The 20797-nt window shown below is 38.3% G+C and overlaps 2 protein-coding genes across 2 annotated transcripts in view; one reads left to right on the forward strand and one right to left on the reverse strand.

Annotated features, from left to right (window-relative positions):
- The window catches only part of LOC112555612 (glycerophosphodiester phosphodiesterase domain-containing protein 5-like), a 42649-nt gene extending 27912 nt beyond the window's left edge, over nucleotides 1-14737 (forward strand). The window contains 13 exon segments of the mRNA XM_025224040.1: nucleotides 3302-3405; nucleotides 4509-4602; nucleotides 5385-5543; nucleotides 5924-6017; nucleotides 6247-6386; nucleotides 6606-6688; nucleotides 7014-7164; nucleotides 7337-7502; nucleotides 7505-7557; nucleotides 7996-8150; nucleotides 8850-8997; nucleotides 9156-9238; nucleotides 9802-14737. Of these exon segments, the coding sequence (XP_025079825.1) occupies nucleotides 3302-3405; nucleotides 4509-4602; nucleotides 5385-5543; nucleotides 5924-6017; nucleotides 6247-6386; nucleotides 6606-6688; nucleotides 7014-7164; nucleotides 7337-7502; nucleotides 7505-7557; nucleotides 7996-8150; nucleotides 8850-8997; nucleotides 9156-9238; nucleotides 9802-10075 (1704 nt within the window). The 3' untranslated portion in view covers nucleotides 10076-14737.
- A 4128-nt stretch (nucleotides 14738-18865) lies between these two features.
- LOC112555613 (zinc finger and BTB domain-containing protein 24-like) lies at nucleotides 18866-20582 on the reverse strand. Its single transcript, XM_025224041.1, has 2 exons — nucleotides 20448-20582; nucleotides 18866-19666 (listed from the first exon to the last, which is right to left on the reverse strand). The coding sequence occupies exons 1-2, from the start codon at nucleotides 20580-20582 to the stop codon at nucleotides 18866-18868; spliced, it is 936 nt and encodes a 311-aa protein (XP_025079826.1).
- Nucleotides 20583-20797: the final 215 nt, after the last annotated feature.

Here is a 20797-nt window from a genome sequence, read left to right on the forward strand (position 1 = left end):
GTGGTGACTGTTGATCTCCATGCTTATATTCTTATAAGTTGTATGCTGGCTTCTTGAAATGCAAAGGCTGCTGTGTTAGTGCAGACTCTATGGACAGTATGTGTTGGTGTTAAATAGATGCATATGTGGAGGGCACTGCGTATCACTATTGAGCAAGATGCGCAGGTACAGGCGAGTGTGTAATGGTATTGACCTAGTTCAAAGGTAGAGGTCATTATGAATTGATGTTGATCAGGTGCACATAAATAGGTTGGTGTTGGTGCTGACTGGGTACAAGTTGTGTGCTGCATGCTGTCTTGGTGTTTGTCCTGGCACTGACTTGTTGCAAGTGCAGCTTTAACAGAACAGGTTTTCTGAAAGGTGAACCTGATATTGGAATTTTCTCCTTGCACAACAGGGTTTTTCCTAGTCTCATCACTTTCCTCTCCTCCTTTTAAACAAAAAATGCTGAGCATGGTTTTGTAACTCATCATTACAAGGTGTTGCAGCAAAACCAGCATCAGGTACAAGAGGGCAAACAAAAAAAGTAATATGATACGGAGAATGTAAATGGTGGTATGTTTACTCAGCTTTTTAAAAATTCCTGACGTAGTTAATGATAATCATCTTAATAGGTGATTTGTATAGTGCATCCTTCTAAGCTGCTGCACACTTAGCACAAAAGAATCTCATTTGTCTTCCTCTGTTACACTTTTTTTTTCTCTCTCTCACACACACACACCCAAAAAAAAAAAAAAAAAAACACATACACATGGCAAGCAGAACATAATAAAACACAAAGACAATAATCGTGTGAATCATTCTGTTAAGAGAAAGGTTAGTGGAAGACTGGAGTTTTTCAGCCAGATATGAAGTTTTCACAAGATGTTTATGAACTGTAATTTACTCATACATTTCATTATTTGTTGTGTGGGAATAGATAATTCATAACTCAGGGTGAGGTCATGGAGGCTCTAGATTGGTATCTCCATGGTTATCAAGCAGGGAGATGAGACCTGATTTAAGGTCCATCTTGTTGACAACTTTATCGGGGAACCTTGTCTGTTAGAAAACACTGGCAGAGGATGAGAAAGTTCAAAGCATTTAATCAACCAAAAAAAAAAAAAAAGTTTAAAGACACAGGTAAGGGAAAACAGTCCAGCACAATGAAAAGGATCCACCAAGAAGCACAGGTCAAGCAATTAACAATAAATCTAAATATGTGGTTGCAACAACAACCCCCGTACCCACAGTCATTTGAGTGAAATGAGAGGATACAAGAAAAACATTTCACAATGTGAAGGTTATTGAAAAAAATGAAAATCGCTGCTTTTAAATATAATGTGGTGACTTCAAAGGAATAAAAGATGCGACTTGATTTCTATGAACTGATTTAGAAAGTAATATTTGCAGGAAACAAAGGAATTTGCTATCTGAGCATTAAAGACACAGAAACTAGGGATTTTGTGATGGAGCTAATAGCCTCAGACTTAGCAGCAACAAAGCAAATCTTTCATGGCATCATTATTTGCTTCTCTGTAGTTTCCGTGGTACTTGTTTCTTGGGGGAGTTCTATCAGAAGATGTTTTGTGCATAAAGAGGCTCCTTGAAGTGTGACCAGAAAACTTGGCAAGTCTTCACATGACTACTCACAAGATTGCTTTGAAGCCTAATAATGTTTTTGTTGGGCACTTAAGCTTCTGGGGCAAATTATTGAAGATGCTGGCTTAGAAGAAGATATTTACCTTGAGAACCAGATGGATCTTTATGTTATCCAGGGAGATTATAATCATAACTTACATAGGAGAAAGCTATTTTGTAGGGGTTTATTTGGGGGATTGTTTTTGTTTTGGGGTCATTTTCTTTGTTCTGCTTTCCTAGGAGGAAATAATTCCAAAGTCATGTTATCAAGTTGCATTGTACTCCTCAGTGCTTAAGTTAAGAAGTGAACATCACCTAACACTTATAGTATACAAAAAAAAATATGAAGTCTTCATATGTGTACAAAGGACATTGTTCTCTCTTACATCACTTCTCACCTGTGCATGAGTACAAAGAACCATTGTACTGTCTCATACAAACCCTTTCTTGCCCCAGAATGTGTTCATTCATCAAAAAAAAACATTCACTTAAGAAAAGTGTTAGAGTCGATAAGCTTTTATTAGGCAAAAAGGTGAACTAGAACAATTTTTTTTAAATGTAATGGAGATTTACATTGAGACTACCCCAACAAGATGAGGTTTCCAGTTGTCAAGAAAGAACATTTTTTCCTGCAAGAACACATCTTTTCATGGATTGTCCTATCCAACAATCAACAGTAAATACCTCATGTCTCATGTTGAACATGATGTTCATAAAAGGAATAATACATCTGTTGTTGCTGTTGATGTTGTTATTAAGTAATCTCGTAGCAGTTTATCAAGAAGCAAAAAGGATGTTAAAGAGAGACACATACTAAGGATCACCTCACTGTTGTTTAGTACATGACGTGGTGTTAGGATCAGACATCTTGCTTAGATGTGGGCTTCATTCAGGCAGCTTTTTTCATTTTTCTATTGTCCTTGTGTCCCTTCCCCTACAGCTGATTGTGTTTAGGCCTGCCATTAATCTAAAACAGCTGTGAAATAGAGGAGTGTGAGTAAGATGTTTGTAACTGCATATTTGTGAGCAGTTTCTCTTGGAAGGATTTGCAAGCATCAACAGAAATACACAGGAAATCAAATTAAAATAAGAAAATTACATTTTAGAGACATGCTAGCAAATATTTGTGAAGGGAAATCTGAGTCCGTCCTTTGCTGATGCTGCCTATAAAACTTGTCAAACATTCATTTGTTTAGTCTGCTTCTTTATTATAACTTTGATATCTAAAAATTGCTGATGTCTGCATCCACAAACTCCTTTCTGTTGTTAATCCTTACTGCACACAAAGTATGTGGACATAGTGGCCCGTTTACCATCAGTCTTTAGTGTTAGTCCCTTACATACACATGAACACACACACATGCTCATATGTATTCAGGCATATATGTTTTATATATATATTAATATACACACACATAAACACATGCACTGAGGAAGAGCTATGAAAGAGAAAATGCTGGTAGAAACAAGCAGGTCTAGCGTTTTTACTGTAAATACTGTATGAAGACCAGAACTAGAAACCAAAGAAAAAGACAAGAACTTGAAACCTTTGCAGAGCAAGTTGCTTTACAAGCACACATGGCATCAATCTGAACAGCAGCGTGTTACCTTAGATGCATGGCAAGACTTTCTGTAAACCTTTTGGAATAACTTTGACGTCAATGCGTTTCTTTTGTTACAGAGAGACACATTGTGGTTTGCTGTTTTGGCAGTGGTGTTTCTCTACATCTTATTTTATTTCTACTTTTGGCTAATAGCAGATAACGACTATAATGACTTGGAATGGTGAGATGGTCTTTTGTGAATAAATAAATATGTGGAGGGGTGTGTGTGTGTGTTGCATGCATAGATAATGCCTTGAAATTGTCAAGAGTTAGGAGAAAGAAACTCTTCCCCTTCTACCCCATTTCCCTTTAAGTTTCATGAACTGATTCTTTGAACAATGTTTCTGTCAGTTTTAAGTACACCATTCAATTGGCTGTAATCAGTATGTCTTTTATTTTTCACACTAGGATTCTCTAAAGAAAAAAAAAGTTAGAGGGTATAAATTCATAGGGTTTTTTTCTTATCCCTGTATCTATTCCCACAACAGGTTTTGTTTTGTCGTGGTTTTTTTTTTTTTTTTTTTTTTTTTTTGTTTGTTTTTGTTTTTGCTGAACAAAAAAGCTACTTGTACTGGAATCCAAACTGTAAATACTACACAAAAAAGCAAATATTTTAAAAGCCTTAGCATGACCTTTTATAAAGAGATGATGAAGTACATGGATATGAAAGATAAAGTGCTGGGTCTTGTATCTTACTGGTCTGTAGTCATTCCCAATTTCCAAGGTACATGGAATCTCCTTCCTCATGAGCCATCAGGTTTTGGCTCCCCTGCTAATGAAACACATGAAAGTATTATATTTGTATTATTCTGTTAGCAAGGGCTAAGTTATTTTCCCATCTTTTCTTTTGCCTTTCATCCCCACCTCTATTTATGCAGAAAAATATGTGAGTAGAAAAGGTTTTCTGTTCTCTCTCACCTGTAAGAGGAGATGACTGAAGGAGAAAACCTCTTACTTTCGGTCCTGTTTGTAGTAGAAAGGGAGAATGCTGGGCATGTCCTCCTTTCTTTGTGGTCCAGAGGGGTTATTATCAGCAAGAAAGGCTTTTTGGCTGGTGCTAGTCTCTTATCTATATTGCTTTGCTAAGATGAAGTTGAAGAAGAATGGGGAAAACATGGGGCAAGCAGGTGAAGTCTTTATGAACGTTGGCTGCTGTCTACAGCAGTAAAGTTTATTCACTTTACAGACATCAGTAGTCTTTGCAGGGTAGTGAAATAGGAGAGATAAGCTTTGTAGCACGAAAGAGTGTTATCACATCATAAACTGGTGTCATTGTAATTTCAGGTTTATGTTTGGAAAGCTGAAGAAGTGGGTGCCGTGGTACAAGATCATGTTAGCTCTTGTGTGCACAACCTTTTCCTACTTTGTCTTGCTCATGGTGAGATGTCTAACAGTTGTTTGAATGACTATATGCTGTCATTGTTTAAATGTGTTGTAATGATTGAATGAGTTGTCATTGTATTGAGGAGGTTAACACAAGTTTTTATAAATTTATTCACTGCAAGCTCTACATATTTGAGTAAATGTTAAATCTTTTATTTTAAATTGTCTTCAAAATTTACTTATCCATGAGCAAGGAGCAGTTTACAGTTCATATTGACATGCACTTCCAGTTCACCATTTCATGTACATTTGCACAATATTATTGATGGTAGCTCATCTAAAAATGCAGAACACTTGTCCTAGCACACTAGCCATCAACTAAAGTGGACATGATGTATCCTCACTACTTCAGCCATAGCGGCATCTTTTCTAAAGATCTGAAGAACTCTTGTGCTAAATATCATTACAAACTCTTAAAACAATTCTGCTTACTTTTATTTATTATACCAGTCAAATAAAATGCTAATCCATTTTCTAATACTTTCTTTACTTCTTTTCGTCTATTGAGTCAATAGTTCGATTATAGTCTATTGACTAGTCTGTCTGGTTGTCTTCCTCAGCAGATTTATAACCCTCTTTATATTTACTGTTTGTTCCTTGATTTCTTTTTGTGTCTTCAGTGTTTGTCTTTTATTACTTTGTCTGCATAGTTGTTTCTTCCATACTTCGTAGTCTATCCATGTCTCCTACTTGTCTTAAGCACTGAGAGCATGCTCTTTCGTGAGGGTGATCATGTGCAATATAAATCACACATTTTTATTATTATTCCTATGCCAGGTGCTAAGCCTTTGCCATTTTGGTCATGGTCATCAAGTGTACATCCACCCTGTTCATCTGGTGATGGTTTTTTTGAGTCTTGCTGCTTGTGTTGCCATCACAGTCATCATCGATGATATGTGGAATCAGGAATGGAAGACAATTTACTTTTCCTTTCAGGTTTGTACAGCATAGCTGATCATATCACACATTTTAAGGAAAATATTAATGTGCATGGAAGCATATTGATGATATATATGTGATCTTGAGCGTTGGTAACCCTACAGGGATTAAGACTAATAAGGGAGATAAACATTGCTGGAGTGTCAGCCATCATATTTGCTCAGTCCTTCCTCTTCCCTTTGTGTCTTTTGCTCTTGCATATGATAATTTCTCAGATATTGTTCTCGTGGTAATAGACGTATATTAAAATTTAGTGTTTGGTGGCTTGGAGACATTGGTAACACTTTAGAGAAAATATTCCTCAGGTCAATTACCCCAACCAAAACTGAACTGGAACTGAATAGACTTTCTGTTTATTGTGTGTCTTGGCATTTCAGATCTGGGGGCCTTTTTTACAAATTGGAGCAGTTCTTTTACTGACATCTTTAACATGGCTCATCTCATACAGCTGGTACAAACTCTCACATAAAGGTAGGCAATGAAATATGTCTTGCTGTTTCTTTGGAGTGCAGTCCTTAATTAAATATGTGTGTCCAAAATACAAAGCATTGCTCTGTGCTAGACATAATCATGAATCTGACTGTTAATGATTAACTGTAATTGCTTAGAGAGTGGAGTGAAAGGCATGTTGGACCACAGTTTCATCTGTCCTGTAGCTTGAGATGATCGTTTGACTGAACTTGCGCTATTATGGTTGCAGGGTGGCAGTTACTGTGGCTATTTGTATTCTTGGGGCTGACTGTGGTATTGTATACAGTGCCCCTCTACATACACTGCCCATGTTTAACATCATCTGTGCCACCCAAACCTCGATTGTTTGGCCATCGAGGGGCAGAAGGGGTAAGATACAAGTAGCATAACATATAATTAGATCATGGTAGGAAATACCACTCTTGGCCAAACGTGAGACCAAACCCATCTATATTATTTTTTAAATATATTTTGTATAAATTTTTTAAAAGGAATTAATGGATTTTGTAAGTGTATTGAAACTTGGTGAAATGAGGAGATGGAGGAAAGCTTTTTTTCAATCAATCTTGATTTCATATTTTATTTCAGATTGCTCCAGAAAACACTATGATGTCATTTCAGAAAGCAGCGAAGGCTGGCCTGTATGGACTGGAGAGTGATGTGAAAATAAGGTGAGAGGTGTAGCTGCTCAACATTTAGTGTCAAGTCTTGTTGTGTCCACTGACTTCAGTTTAATTTTTTTTTGTGGGAAAGTGCTTTCACCTGCTGTTAATTGAGTACAATGTCGAGATATAAAGAGCAGGATGTGTCATAGTCCATATAAATCGGGCCAGAAGTTAGTTGGCAGTTGGTTATTTTTCCTTTCTTATCTGGGAAATGGCTGCTCGGCACTAGAGGGGGATGGGTATGGGTATTAAAATAAATTCCTGCTTGTGTATTTCTTTGACTGTTTTGTCTAGTTCTCACTTGAGAGTGCTTGTTTATTTCCCTTTCTAGCAATGATGGTGTTCCCTTTCTGCATCATGATGATACGCTGCAGAGAACAACAGATGTCGCCTCAGTATTTCCTGACAGAGCAAATCATGACTGCAGCATGTTCAATCTGTCTGAGCTTCAGCTGCTTAATGCTGGCAGCTGGTTTTTAGAGGTGAGGAGCAAGTAATTATGTGTGAATACATGTGTGTGTACTGTGCATCTGCATGCATGTGACTTAATATATTGCACCTTTGGCAGGATTTACATTGCCTTAATGTCATTCAGTATCATTTAGACAATCTCAATCTTTCATTTTCTTAATCAAGACTAATTTTTGGCTGCAGGAAGATCCATTTGGTACAGCTGGAAGTTTGTCAGATGAAGATCGTGAGATGATTAGACAGCAAAAGATTCCCACACTGGCACAGTTTCTGGATTTTGCCAATGAAACCAACAAGGCTGTCATGTTTGATGTGCGATTACCTCCCTGGGGGCATCCATATGCTTCTTCTGCCTTGACATTGTCATTCAGACAGTCAAGAATTCTTCTTTTGATGTATCTAAAGTAAGATTGCTTGCTCCTGCATTCAGAAATTATATAAATATAAAGGTTCTTTTTACGCTTTCATGATCCAACACCACTATCTGTTCTTTTCTATTTTTCAGTTGTTGTTTTTTTCTCTATACTTTTGTTTACTCCAGGCTTCATCATCATGCAATATGTCAGTCTGATGCTCACTTATTAAAGACTTCTTGTTTTATGTAAGTTTCCACAAGATGTAAGAAGCATTTAATCTTTTAAGATAAAATATTTTTATGTATTTTGTCGTTATATTTATAGTCATGTCCTGCTTAAAGCTGCATCTGACATTTGCAGCTTGCAATATTAAAACGTTTCTATTTGTATATTTGAGCTAATAATATGATTTAAGCAAACCTATTTTTAAGCTTGTTACTGTGGTAAATAAGAGTTTAACTGTTTTTTCCCCCTTTTATAATATAGCTTTACTGGCTGGTTAATAACAAGTCACAGCCTGCACCTCCAGGAGCATATCTGACACTGGGATTAGAAGCAGACTGGACATTGTCAAGTGTCCAAAAACACAACCTAACGAGTGTCAACACACCCTACTTTAAAGTTAAGGAGCAGGACTTCAGGTCAGTTAAATTTTACAATTATAATTTTATATAATCATTTTAGCATTTCTGTTTTGTATAGCTATTCTGCACACAAAATCCAAAGGCATTTAATCCTTGTCTGCCAGTCATTTAATAATAATAATAAATGCAAAATTTGTAAAGCGCATACTCACACTCCTAAGGAGCATGCTTTTAGCGCTTAAGAACAAGAATGAAACATGGACAGCATACGAGAGGACAGGAAAACAAACAAATAAAAATATCACACTTAATGCAAGCATGCAGCTAATAATCAGGTAAGAAAAAAACCCAAATTAATTTCCACTTGTAACCTTCTATGTGCCTACCTACCAAACCATACTAGAAATTTATAGAATAAATGTGCTTGGTTGCTGGCAGCAAGGTATTTAAGAGGAGATTCTTCAAACACCTAGTTGGCTATTGTTGAGATACTAACACCATGAGATACTAAAACCTATTCTAATAGAAGATTTTTTTTTAAATTTATTTTTCAGGTATTAGTTTAAGATTTCTGCTTAGGTGCCTCCCCATGTTCATGCCATTAGATATGTATGATAAAGAGGACATAATTTGGAAACTGCAAGATTTTAGAAAGCAGTTCAATAAAAATTCATATCCTGTTTTAACTGCTAAGGTAGAATGATATTTCATGAGAGCATTACAAACATCAAGTGGCCTGAATATTGTGTAATGCAGAGATGTGTTGGATAACAACATCAGTACTAATGTCTGGACGATCGACTCCCCTTGGTTTTTCTCCTACTTTTGGTGCTTGGGAAGTACATCTGTTACCACTCGTCGCATTGATTGGCTAGCTCCGATGTCGAATCCAACTTGGACCATGGTGAGCAGAAAGCTTTTATGAGTTATCTGACTTTTTTTTTTTTCTAATTTGTTGTTAAGCAGGCTGTGTTCAGTATATGACGAGAAATTTAATCACTATTCTGTTATGTGGTAAACTTGCTGAAAAGACTTAACACTAAAATACACTTCTGTGCTCAGTCCCCCACTGGTTATCGGATTCTTTGGATTACTGTGGATGTGATATCTGGTGTTATCATCATCATCATTTTTATTGCACAAAGGTGAGACAAGCAGCATTGTCCTTCTATTTGTCTCCCTCTCTACTAAATAGGGAAAACAAAGAGTTACTCTCAACTCACATGTATGCACAGTGATGGCGAAAGCGAAAAAAAACCCAAAATCCTATCCCTCTGTTTCGCTCACATTTATTTTTTATTAGAATTATATAAAGTTTTGATAATTTCTAAGTACTCCTAAAACAGTTAAATGACTTATGATATAAAGTTTTTAATTATATTGAGTGGCATTTTCTAATAAGCAGGGTTTGATTTTTTTAATTTTAAAATTAAAAAGGGAGCTGTATTGTGAGAGTTAAATATAGTACTTGTAATTGTATTTTGAATCAGCAATTGAGGCACATTTATTTATTTTCAAAAGTATAATGTTTAAATTTCATTGCACATTCATTCAAGTTCATTAAAGTAACATAATTAGTCTGTTTGAAATATGTAAATGAGGTATTATATGTTTTGCACTTAACTTTGGATCATCAGCTTTACAAATATCTTCACATTTGAATGTATGCCTTGGATGTTTATTGTGGGATTTTTCCTTCTCTGTTCAGAATTAGACTGTTCGGAACTCCATTTAATCCTGAATCTATCTCCTTGACTGCGGCACGCAAAGCTTGCATAGACCGTTCTCGAAACATGAAAGAGAAACTGCTGCGTGATGGCATTATTGACCCAGTAGATGACCCTGAAGGTCAGGGTGCAGGGGTTGTGAACCATCCAGCAGCCTATTCCATGTCGTCACTTCCTACCCCACCATTTGAGGATCCTCCTGCATTGCAAGGAGGACCCATAACTGAGCCAGACAGGAGATATAATGTGGAGTGATCTCTCTTAAAAATGAGTATTGGGAATATTTTTTGCTTGTGGATAAACTTTATGACAGGTTTAAAAGGATTATTTTGTTATTTGTCATTTTCTTTGTACTGTTCTCTTTCTGTCACACACACATACTCAAGTATGTGCACTTACAATAACAAAATATAAATGTTATATTGCATTTAAACCCATTCCTGGTCCTAATCCAAAATTGCTATTTTAAACATTGATTTTTGCTAAGATTATATGTGACCAGGAGTTTGAGTTTTAGGTTAGGATCCAGCTAAGGCCTGTTCTTATCCTCGCGGGGCCCGAGGCATAGCGTATGTGCGGGGCTCTTGACACCACGATCACCACTGTTTAAGGAAAATATTAATGTGCATGGAAGCATATTGATAATATATAAGTGTGATCATGACCGCTGGTAACCCTACAGATACCTCATCTGAATGCCCCTAAGCACATCTCTGGGCCTAACCACTTGTCAGGTAGATCCTTGAATATCTCAACCAAAATTTGTCTTTAACTGTTAATGAATAATTTTGATTCAGTTTGTTTTGTAAGCATACTAATGCAGCATGCTGTTAATAATTTTGTTGAATACCAGTTTTGTTGGTGTTTTTGAAGGGCAAATCGGGTGTGTTGCAATGACAGATATGTTAGTAGAAATGAGATGATTAAATACTTTCTGACTTGATACACTATTTTCTGTTCAAATTGCTTGTCAGAAAAAAATTTTCCACATTAGTGGGAGAATCACAAATGAAAATACTCTGGCTATAGGTGGTTGTTCAGGAAAGGAGTTTAGCAGAGGAAGAACAGGACATATACCTTTGAAGTTACTATATTTATTGAGGAGAGATCAAGACTAATATCATTCACGTGATATGTATCTAGCATTGATTAAATATAATTGTGTTTACTTTGGTACAATCCAAATAGCTTGCACAAATTTGAAGCCACCCAGGAAATTTCCTCATGAGTTTTCTTCCTTTCCTTGACACTCATTTCTGCTTAGAAAATAAATGTGTGCATGTCATAGTAGCAAGCAGTTGAGTTTATTTTTTAACATCTCACCATCAAAATGTAATGACAACCAGCACGACCAAAAAAGTGGGAGGCTGTGCAAACTTTTTGAGAGAATAATTTGGAAACACAAAACATAAGGGACGAAACTGAACATTCTACATTGCTTAGCTGTTCATGATATCCACATGATTCCCTCCACTTACGCTCCCCAAAGCATTGAGTTTTATGCAAGGTAACTTAAACTAAAATTGTGACATTGGTGGCGTTCATATCGTGAAAAAAAAAAATGTCGTATTTTCAAAACTTGTTTATGCTATGTTCACTTACAGCTTTCCTTTATGACTAAGCTGTGTAGCATCATTGGTTGCTAACTAGAATTTTATGTCATTACACAGCTTCATTGTTGTGCTAGTGAATGAGCACCCTACACACAGTGTTATTTGCTGTATAATACTGTTGCATCAGTAGGCAGTGAACATAGATTGGGTGTCAACTATCATTGATTGAGAGACAGTGTATTAAAGATTAAAAGAGGTGAATCTTATTAGGGTGATTGTGGTACAAGAATGGGCTGCCTGTATCTGTCATTCTCTGGGGTATGGGAGGAAGGATGCATGCTTGCGTTGGTGTCTTTATGTCCTGCTGGATGTCAGAGTGAATATGATAAATTGTGGCTTCTTGGACATCAGTCCATGTCTATCACTAAAGCGATATACTCATATGATCATATTCAGCTGTTTTTGTTCTGTTTAAGTATTTGCACACAAAGAAACATATCAGCATTTTAGCACCCTGTGAATAATTGATCTAATTTATTATTTACATACTCGACTGTTGAACTTAAGTATACTTGTGGCCTTTGGCTTGGGCTTACAATTTTTGTACTTGCTGAATCTGAAGATGAGTATCATTGGAGGGGTGGGATGCACATCTTAGCTCTTCTCTGATTCCGGGCAATATTTTGTCTATGGCTTTTGACAATATTTTTATATTACAAATTTCAGATTTGATGAAATATTTGCCAGTTTTCACAAGCGAGCTTGCTTGTTGATTTTGTACAAATATGATATGTTGCATGTTGACCTTGTGTATACAGTGAGCTGAAGTGGTTCCATTCTGCAAATGTATCTGAATTTGGTTTTTACCTTTTACTTCATGTCTTATGCAGTCTATGGGTGTTGAGCATATATATGTATGTGAGAAAGAGATGAGGAGGCAAAGTTTGTCGTGTAATGTATTTATGGTGTATCAGCCTACCAAATACCATTTTTTTTACAAAATTTGGTAAGAAATATAAGTATATTTGTCAGTATCTTTTTTGTTGCATCACATAGGGTCTTACAAGTGGATAAAAATTTGCTTTGCTTTCCTTTTCTCATCAGATAAAAAATGAAGAATATAATTTAATGCCCTAGGTAATAGAAAATAAAGCTTAAGCTCTTGCAGGGACATTGTCATTCTAGGGAGGGTGATGAACATTAAAGTTCTCCATTTGTGATTGATCTGCACCAGTGTCCACCATAGAAGATCTTAAATTCTTGTGATAAGACACTGAAAAGTATCAGCCAGAGGAGTTAAACCTTGACAAGAGATGTTGCCTCTTAAAAAAAAAAAAAATTTTTTTTGAAGCAAAATAGCATCTCTTTATATGTTGTTGGGTGAAGAGATTTTCTTGTGTGAAAACCCACACATTTATGGCTGTGTTTTGCAACAAATTAATTTCAACCAAATTTGCAAAATAATGCATTGTCAAAGTAACATTTGGGCCATATTACAGGTGCATTTTTTTGTGGGAAATTTGGTATTGGTGAATGGATTTATTTATTTGATGCTTTTACTAATTTCTTGTTGTGTCGGATCGCGAATTGTTGATGTCTGTGTGCTCGTGTACACACTTATGGACAGCTGTATTTCATGAATTGTTTTTAAGTAAGTTTTTTTTTTGGTAATCTATGTTGGCTTCTCCTTCTGTCATAAAACTATTTTTTTTAATTTCCTGCCAGCGTTCTACAGTAGCCATCAAAGGCTGATTAGAAATTTTTTGAAGATTGACATTGTTGTGAAAGTCGGAAAATGATATTCGAAGTCGTATGTGGCCTAACCCTGAGTCATAATAGAAAAAGAAGTGGGTGGCCTTGACTTAGGAAAATAGGAAAACTTAAAATTGTTCCCTTTATTTTCTCGCCGTTTTTTTTTTTTTTTTTTTTACTTTTGAAATGATGTGACTTTTTTTGCTACAAGCACAATGTACAAGATTATTTGTGGGTTTTTTGTGTGTGTTGTTTCTCACTTTTTAATGTCAACATCCAGACATATTAACATGACAACATGGAATGACCGCATATATCTTGGGTTATTGTATTTTATGTTAATTTGCTGTTAAATCTGTGTACATTACCATCATTGTTAAGCATATTTATTGAGCAATGCATGTAATTTGAGAAAACTTCAATGTTGAGGATAGGTGGCTGGCCTTGGCTAGACGGGTCGTCTGGTTGTCATTGTGGAAAGTGAATGTGCTAGACACTTCGTAGCTTCACTATTTATTAATGCATAAGAGACATGCTTTTTCAACCACCATTATTTATAACAGACTTTGTGTTTTGAAGAAAACTGTCTTTTGCAATATTTTCTTAAAATTGTTTTTTGCATCCTTAAATATGCCCGACACCTTTTAACTTCTGAAGCTAACAGTTTGTGAAAATCAAAACCCAGTCTTTCTCCACAAAAATGTCAAAATTTTCATTTATTATGTAGCAATAGTCTTATATCTATATCAGAGACTACCTGGTTTCACTAAATGTGAGAATCTAAGCCAAACGATGCAGATAACAGGTTTTTTTTTTTTTTATTGTCAGCATAGGCATGTCATTAGCTTTTCAGTCTGACAACATACAACATTCATGGTTTTCTTCAAAAGGTCTCAACTTTTAACAAAACTATATTGGCATTTTTTTTATTTTTACAAATAACATTTAACAGCATCTAATGTTTGATTCCCTCCAGTAACAAAAAAAAACCACAGCTTACATGAGCTTTTATTAATGTGAAAAAGGTCTTCAAAATATTGCATCTAATCATAAAATTCATTTTAATGATGTGTTTTTATGGGATAGGATCATCTATCATGCTTTAAATAGTTTTTGACTTTGAGTGAGTCTGCCACCATAAAATAATTGTGCTGCATGCGTGCTTGAATGAGTGAGTGAGCAGATAAGCTAAATGAAACATGATCTTTGTACATGACACTATGAAGAGTTGTATTTGACCTAGGATCTCTGTGATATAAAATGTCCCTTTTTTTCACATTATGTCAACATCACCCATAGCTCACCACAAGGTTAAGTCGTACTGCATTCATTTATCTTAAGGGAGTTTTTTTTTTTTTTTTTTGGTTTATGCTGTTTTCCATTATTGTAATTGTGTTTATATTGTTTTTAAAGCATTCCGTTTTCATGCTGTAAACAAGAAGATTGTAAATGCTGCCTGCTCGAACAAATCATATGTTCATCACCATATGCATTATGGATGAATAGAAAGTCCAGCATTATTGGTAATCTGCATGTATTTATTTATCAAAAATTGTCTAGACATGGAATATTTCTGAAGGCCAAATAGCTCATAAATAATTTCACATTAAAACGTTTTGTCTGTTTAATGTGTATGCATCCATGCCAGTGTGTGTGTTAGCACGTTAATGCATGCACAGCAGAGTATCAATTGTGCAGCATCAAGTCCAAAGAACGTGAGAAATAGCAATTTCTCGTTAACCATATCAACTGGGAAACTAAAACAATTGAACTGGGATTTTGTTTTCTGGAAAATTGATGTACTTGAAGGACCTTGACTAACATAGAGTAATTTGTTGAGACACAAATCATCTCCTTAATTGCCATTTTGGTTCACAGTGTTACAAGTTATGGCTTTATGTGAGGGAGATTGTACGCAAGAGATATTGAATTGTTTTCATTTATGTCCTGCTTGATTAGACCTATTTCAACCTTTGAAAATTATTCATTTATTTACTGAGCCTGCAATAAACGTTCCATACAAAATTCTAAATCATTTAGATTCATCACACAATAGCTGGTACAATGAGCAATTGATATTTCTCCAGCTTACGTAGGCGAGGAGTAGGATAAAATTACCAGTTTGCTCCTTGTTCAAGGCTAAATACTCTAACGAAAGCACTCGCCCAGCAGTTGTACTACTGTTAACGAAGAGTAATCTGTGGAATGTAAGCAGCACATCAGCTTTTGTTGGTTTATCGTGTTACGAACAGTCGATGATGAACTTTGTACAGGGAACATTCAAGATAGCCAAAGGTGATTGTGTATCTTCCTGTGCATCACGTTGTCCATTGTAAGCGTGGCCTACTGTTGACGATACAAAGGGATGCATTCTTTATTTTATTTATTTATTTTGTAAGCACTGTAGTGACAGATTAGTCACAAAACGATCAAAGACTTTTTATTTGGTGGAGGATGAATAGCAGTAAGCCCGGTCTGAATAACGAGGCAAGAGTTTGCCCAATAAGCTGACCATTATACCCTCTTAGGGATACATTACTTTCCACCTCCTCGTCCTCACTACCCTATCGTTGACCGATTTTCGCAAGTAGTTGACAGATATGCGATGTGTTCATCGGTGACGACTGACAGCCATGCAGCGTGCGGTCCACTCCCACCTTTAGCAGGTGTGAATAGCGAACCAGTAAATTCCCAAACTCTTGATACAAGCGCATGCGAGGAGAGTAAAGTAGCTGTGTGGTATCCGTCGGTTATGTTGATACTTCTGACTCCGACAGTTTCTAATGATGCCACTTATCCCGCTCATCTTGCCTTTGGTATTCGTCCAACATCAATGGCGTCCAGATGAAACCTCACCCGACGGTGACGATAATCGGACCTAAGCATCGACGATGCCAGCATCCATCGGCTGTTTGTAACTGATGTCGGAGGAAAAGTTTTTTAATGAATTTGTGTCAAGGTGTGCGGCGTGAGATATTGTCCATTAAAAGTCGTCTGCTCTTCTACGCCATTCCACGACCTAGTGTCTTCAGAAAATCCTCTAATATGTCGTTTATCATCTGCGTCTTTTCGCCATTTCGGCTTACATAAGGTTTTCATAAGAATGGTCAACTGTGGGACAGCTGGGGAAACCTGTATACTGGTTCATCAAGGAGGATGGCCCGAGCCATCGGCCTCATCAGTCGGGCCCACTATAACCACCATGCAGTCTATGGCTACCTCCTCTGCACATCCTGAAACACATTAACCGTGACTGTGTCTCAAACTGTTGTTTTCTCTTCCCGAAGGTTATAAATAATATAGTAATAAATGCCAGTCGTGTAACATAAGCTCTTGAAGTCTTCTCGGTTTGAAAAGACCATCGGATCCATTGCCTACATGGCTCGTCACAGCTGGACACACTCGGTCAACTTGAGCCACGGTAGCTGGCATGTTCCACCTCTTTGTGCTTTCCCATGTTTCACGTGACTTTTCTCTCGAAACATCTATTAATCATGGTTCTTTTATCTGTTTCTGCAAAACTTTCAGTGTTGCATCAACTTCACTCATTGTCAAAAAACTAACAGGAACCTGAACACTGCACCATCATAAAGCCTTGCTTTGGCAGCTGCCTTTGCGTATGACAACAAATTGTGTTCTCATTAATATTCATGGGACCTTGGTGTCGTCTAGGTGCCTCTTGATATTGTTTTCTCGCGGTGCTCTCTCGCCATTGTTATCCCACCGTTTACCCGAATAATTTATGTACCTTTGATCCATGCTTTCTTCTAAACAGCCAATCAAATTATTTATGCACAAAGTGATTCGAGCATAAAACCCTTTCGCTGGAACAGCCAATCAGAGCGCTGATGTGTAACGGCTCGTGACCGGTCTAGTCATCACATAACCCCAAATGAGGTAGACGAACCATGATTTAGCACCTCCATTCTCTCTCACTCCCTTCAAGGGACAGACAAACACAGACAGACAGACCTGCCAACAACCACTACAACATACATTGCGCCGTTACAGTTGTTTCCTTCCACATGTGGATGACGAATTCAGAATATTTACAATGGGCTTCTCGGAAGACATAATGTCTACGTACATCTCAGGTCACTTACTATATATAAAAAAAATTATTGTATGCGACTCAGAAATATCAGTTGTATAAACTCATTAAAAGATTACAAGTCAAATGTATTTTGTAAGTTTATTTATAAACTTATTTCAATGACAAACTCACAAGCTCATTTACAGACGTAAGCAGTTAAGATTAGTTATAACCTTAACTTATGATCCTCCCTTCAGGTACTAGCCTGGTAATCAGTTTGTAGGTGGGTGTGAAGTTTTAGCTCGACTTTGGAGATTACTAACAAGGTAATCATAAACAGCTTGAACTTACATTAGTCTTGGTGGTGACCAGCTCGAATATATTGTATTCAATGACACTGTACATACCCGCAGACATACAAGGACATCGTATAGACCCAACTGAGCCAATAATTTCCTTTACTCTGATTTTCCAACTCGAAAGTTGACAGACCTTATGGAAGAGCGCTTTCCTGTTTTCTAGTATTCCCTTGTCAGACTGTTACTGTCAGTCTAGTTTTGGTGGGTGGGGCAAATGACTAATCATAAGCAATGAGTCTGAAGTGGTAATTTGAATTGTCTAAAACTTGTAGCACAATGAAGTTCGATACTGTCCGATTGAGAAAACATGGAATTCCGAGCTATACATTCATGCAGGACCAACAGACTGAGGATATCTTTTGTTGTTTCGATCCTGCGACTTCTGGGTGTTAGTGTGTGTGAAACATGAATGTTTGAATCTGTTTGGCAGATATGGATAGGTTGTGGTATTGTTTTATGCTTTCATATCGAGCTGCCCTGTATTCCCCTCTGAGATAAATAATGTGTTATCATACAGTGCTACTTTTGTAGCTATCTTACCACCAAGCTGACTACTAGATATCTTGCCATAGAGGTGGTGACCCAGTCGCACAGGCCTCAGGTCGACGCGAATGTATTTTATTTAGGTTTCAATATTCCACGTGTTTGTTTGTTGGTTAATGTGTTTATTTATTGTGTGTGACTGCAGACCACTGGACTTGGCTCACTGGCGACTAAAGCTGTCATGCAACCTTTTCGGACAGTCGCACTGACAGGAAGTTGAAGCAACTCGGAAGTATTCGCGTGGCATACTCGCAGGTGATGTTGGAAGTCCGCCTGGTGAGAGTAGGAAGAACTACACAAAAAACAGTAATAGGGACGAACACACATTCGTCTATTCTTCCACTGCACGTGGGCTTCGGTTCTGTCAGTCTGGCTGGAATCCTGGACGCCTTCTGCAAGATCATGTCCGACCTTCCACTTGAACACTATCCCGTCTCGTAGACGATCCTCACATTGAGATGATCTCGTGTCTTGACTGAGAGTCAAATCCACTAAACAGTACTCCGACGATTTTTCTGGAATTTTGTTTTCTTTTGAATCTTCAATTACGGGATTGCTAGCTTCTGAGTGAAAATCGGTGACACCAGCAACTGCCACAGAATCCTCAACACTACTGCTTCTTGTTACCAGCTGGCTGTCACGAGGTTGTGTGTCTCTTGTAGACGGTTAGGTAGCAGAAACTGCCTCAGGGCTCCTCGACAATATTTGTCGCACTCGCTTCCTAAACAAAACACATTTTTCAGTTCAGTCAAAGACTCTTTAGGATTTTCTTTCATGCCATTCTTTTCCTTCATCTCCTCTGTCTTCACTGGACTGGAGGAGGAAATGGACTGGAAGAGTTTTCCGAAGATCCAGGAGACAGTTCTGTTTCTGGGGTTACCTTGGACTCAGCCTCATGCTCGCAGTCAAGACTCACCCCTACCTTAGAACTTGAAGAGTGCTTAGCACCGAGACTTTTTCTTGTCGGCTCCTTGTCTTCTGCGTGTCTTGAGTTATTTAGCTTCCCCTTGTCCGCAAGTCGTGACAAACTAACTTGTCCTCTGACCCCAGGCACCGTCCTTCTGCCATGCACGCGCTGATGCCTTTCCAGGTTGCTCTTATGGCTCGTGGCGTAGCCGCAGATTGCGCATGCGTAGTCCTTCTGGCCGCTGTGCACTGTCAGGTGACGTCTTAGCAACGCCTTTCGGCAGAAGTTTCGTCCGCACACCTGACAACGATATCCACCCCGGTGGAAGAGGGTCACGTGGTCCCTGAGCGCAGCCTTGCTGGAAAACAGTGCCCCGCAGCACTCCAGCAAGCGGGTGGACGCCTGGTGCATGGTGATGACGTGTCGTTTGAGGTTGTTCTTGCGGTCCGTCAGGTAGCGACACTGAGTGCACTTGAAGGATTTCCGCAGGTCGCTGCACCTGAACGACACGTTGAACGTGCTCCGCGTCAGCGAACCAGATCGAAAGCTTTTTCCAGGTTTTCTATTCCTCGGGATGTCACCCGCCTCTGAACGCCTTTTCGATTTCAGTTTCCCATGAAACCTATCGCTGTCTTTGGTCGGCGCATTGTCCCCAGACTTGGGAAAGGGTCGTTTCAATGGACCCGTACATGAAGAAGTCTGTAAGGGTTTCAAAGTGCTGGCAGCTTTAGGGAGCTTCGTAAAGGATAAACTGCTTTTTGGAACAGGGGTCGGGCAGAGTGGAGAATGCCTGTGAGCTCAAGTCTGTAGAGGCGCAACGATGGGCTACTTCACTTTCAGAACACTTTCTTCTATCTTGAACATCGAGGTCAGAGCTGCTATCAGGTGGAAAGGTCTTCAATTTTACCTCGAAACTCAAATTTGTGGAATTCGTCTCTATGTTGTGAGGTAATGGATCCTCCTTACACCCTACAGGTGTCACGTGACTTGGCTGGCCACTCGCAAAGCCTGTCGGGTGATGTGCTGAATGGACTACTGAGTCTGTTTCCTCCCTTACCAGTCGAGGGCACGGCAGCGAAGGAAGTGAGAACATTTTGATCCCACATGAGATTTGTATCTTTCTCTCCTCGAGAATTCCACGTGGGTGATTCGCAAAAGGAAGAGAGTGAAGCCAGCGTGAGTGCAACTCACTGTTTCCCAGGGTCTTGCTGTACGGCGCCTCCTTCCTGTCCATCACCACCAGACCAGAGCAATGTGTCGATGAATCGCTTTGGCCAATCTTTTGGCGTAAAAACGAACCTGTCCTCGTGAACGCGGAACAGCTATGCCCACGAGAATACAACGAAGTTTGGAACTGTCCTTTGGGGGTGTTCGGGTACCAGCCTCCACTATCTGGAAGGCATTTCGTAAACTGGGGAACCAACCCTGACCAGGGCAGGGACTGGGTGGTCAACCGGGCTGCTAGGGAATATTCCATGACCTTTTCTGCGTCCGGAATGGAACAAACTGGGTAGAGATGACCGGAGGTTTGTCGAAGAAGGTCTGCCGCCGAAGCTGGTATCTTGGCTATTTCAGCTTCTCGTCCATAGAAACCAAAAACAGGAGTCACGTGCATGTTGTCCTTGTATAAACTTACTTTCACCGGTCACTAGTAAATCAGAAGCAATGATATTTTCCTCTTATATGGGGCAGTAATATCTTGCCTGCAAAGCAAAACTGGAATTAACAATTTAATTTTCACGCAGTCGAAAAGTTTATTTTACATGTTTAGTAGATTAGAGGACTAACATCTAACAACACAAACATACGAAAACAAATGAAAAATTAAGA

The sequence above is a fragment of the Pomacea canaliculata genome, linkage group LG14 (genome assembly GCF_003073045.1).
Source record: "Pomacea canaliculata isolate SZHN2017 linkage group LG14, ASM307304v1, whole genome shotgun sequence".
Taxonomy (NCBI): Eukaryota; Metazoa; Mollusca; class Gastropoda; order Architaenioglossa; family Ampullariidae; genus Pomacea; species Pomacea canaliculata.

Excerpts from the sequence above, each read along its gene's own strand:
- LOC112555613 (XM_025224041.1), bottom strand. The coding sequence starts at position 20,582 with ATGCACGTGACTCCTGTTTTTGGTTTCTATGGACGAGAAGCTGAAATA. Across the intron at positions 19,667-20,447 it reads CCATTCCGGACGCAGAAAAG|ACTTCTTCATGTACGGGTCC; the intron begins GTCATGGAATAT and ends AAACCCTTACAG.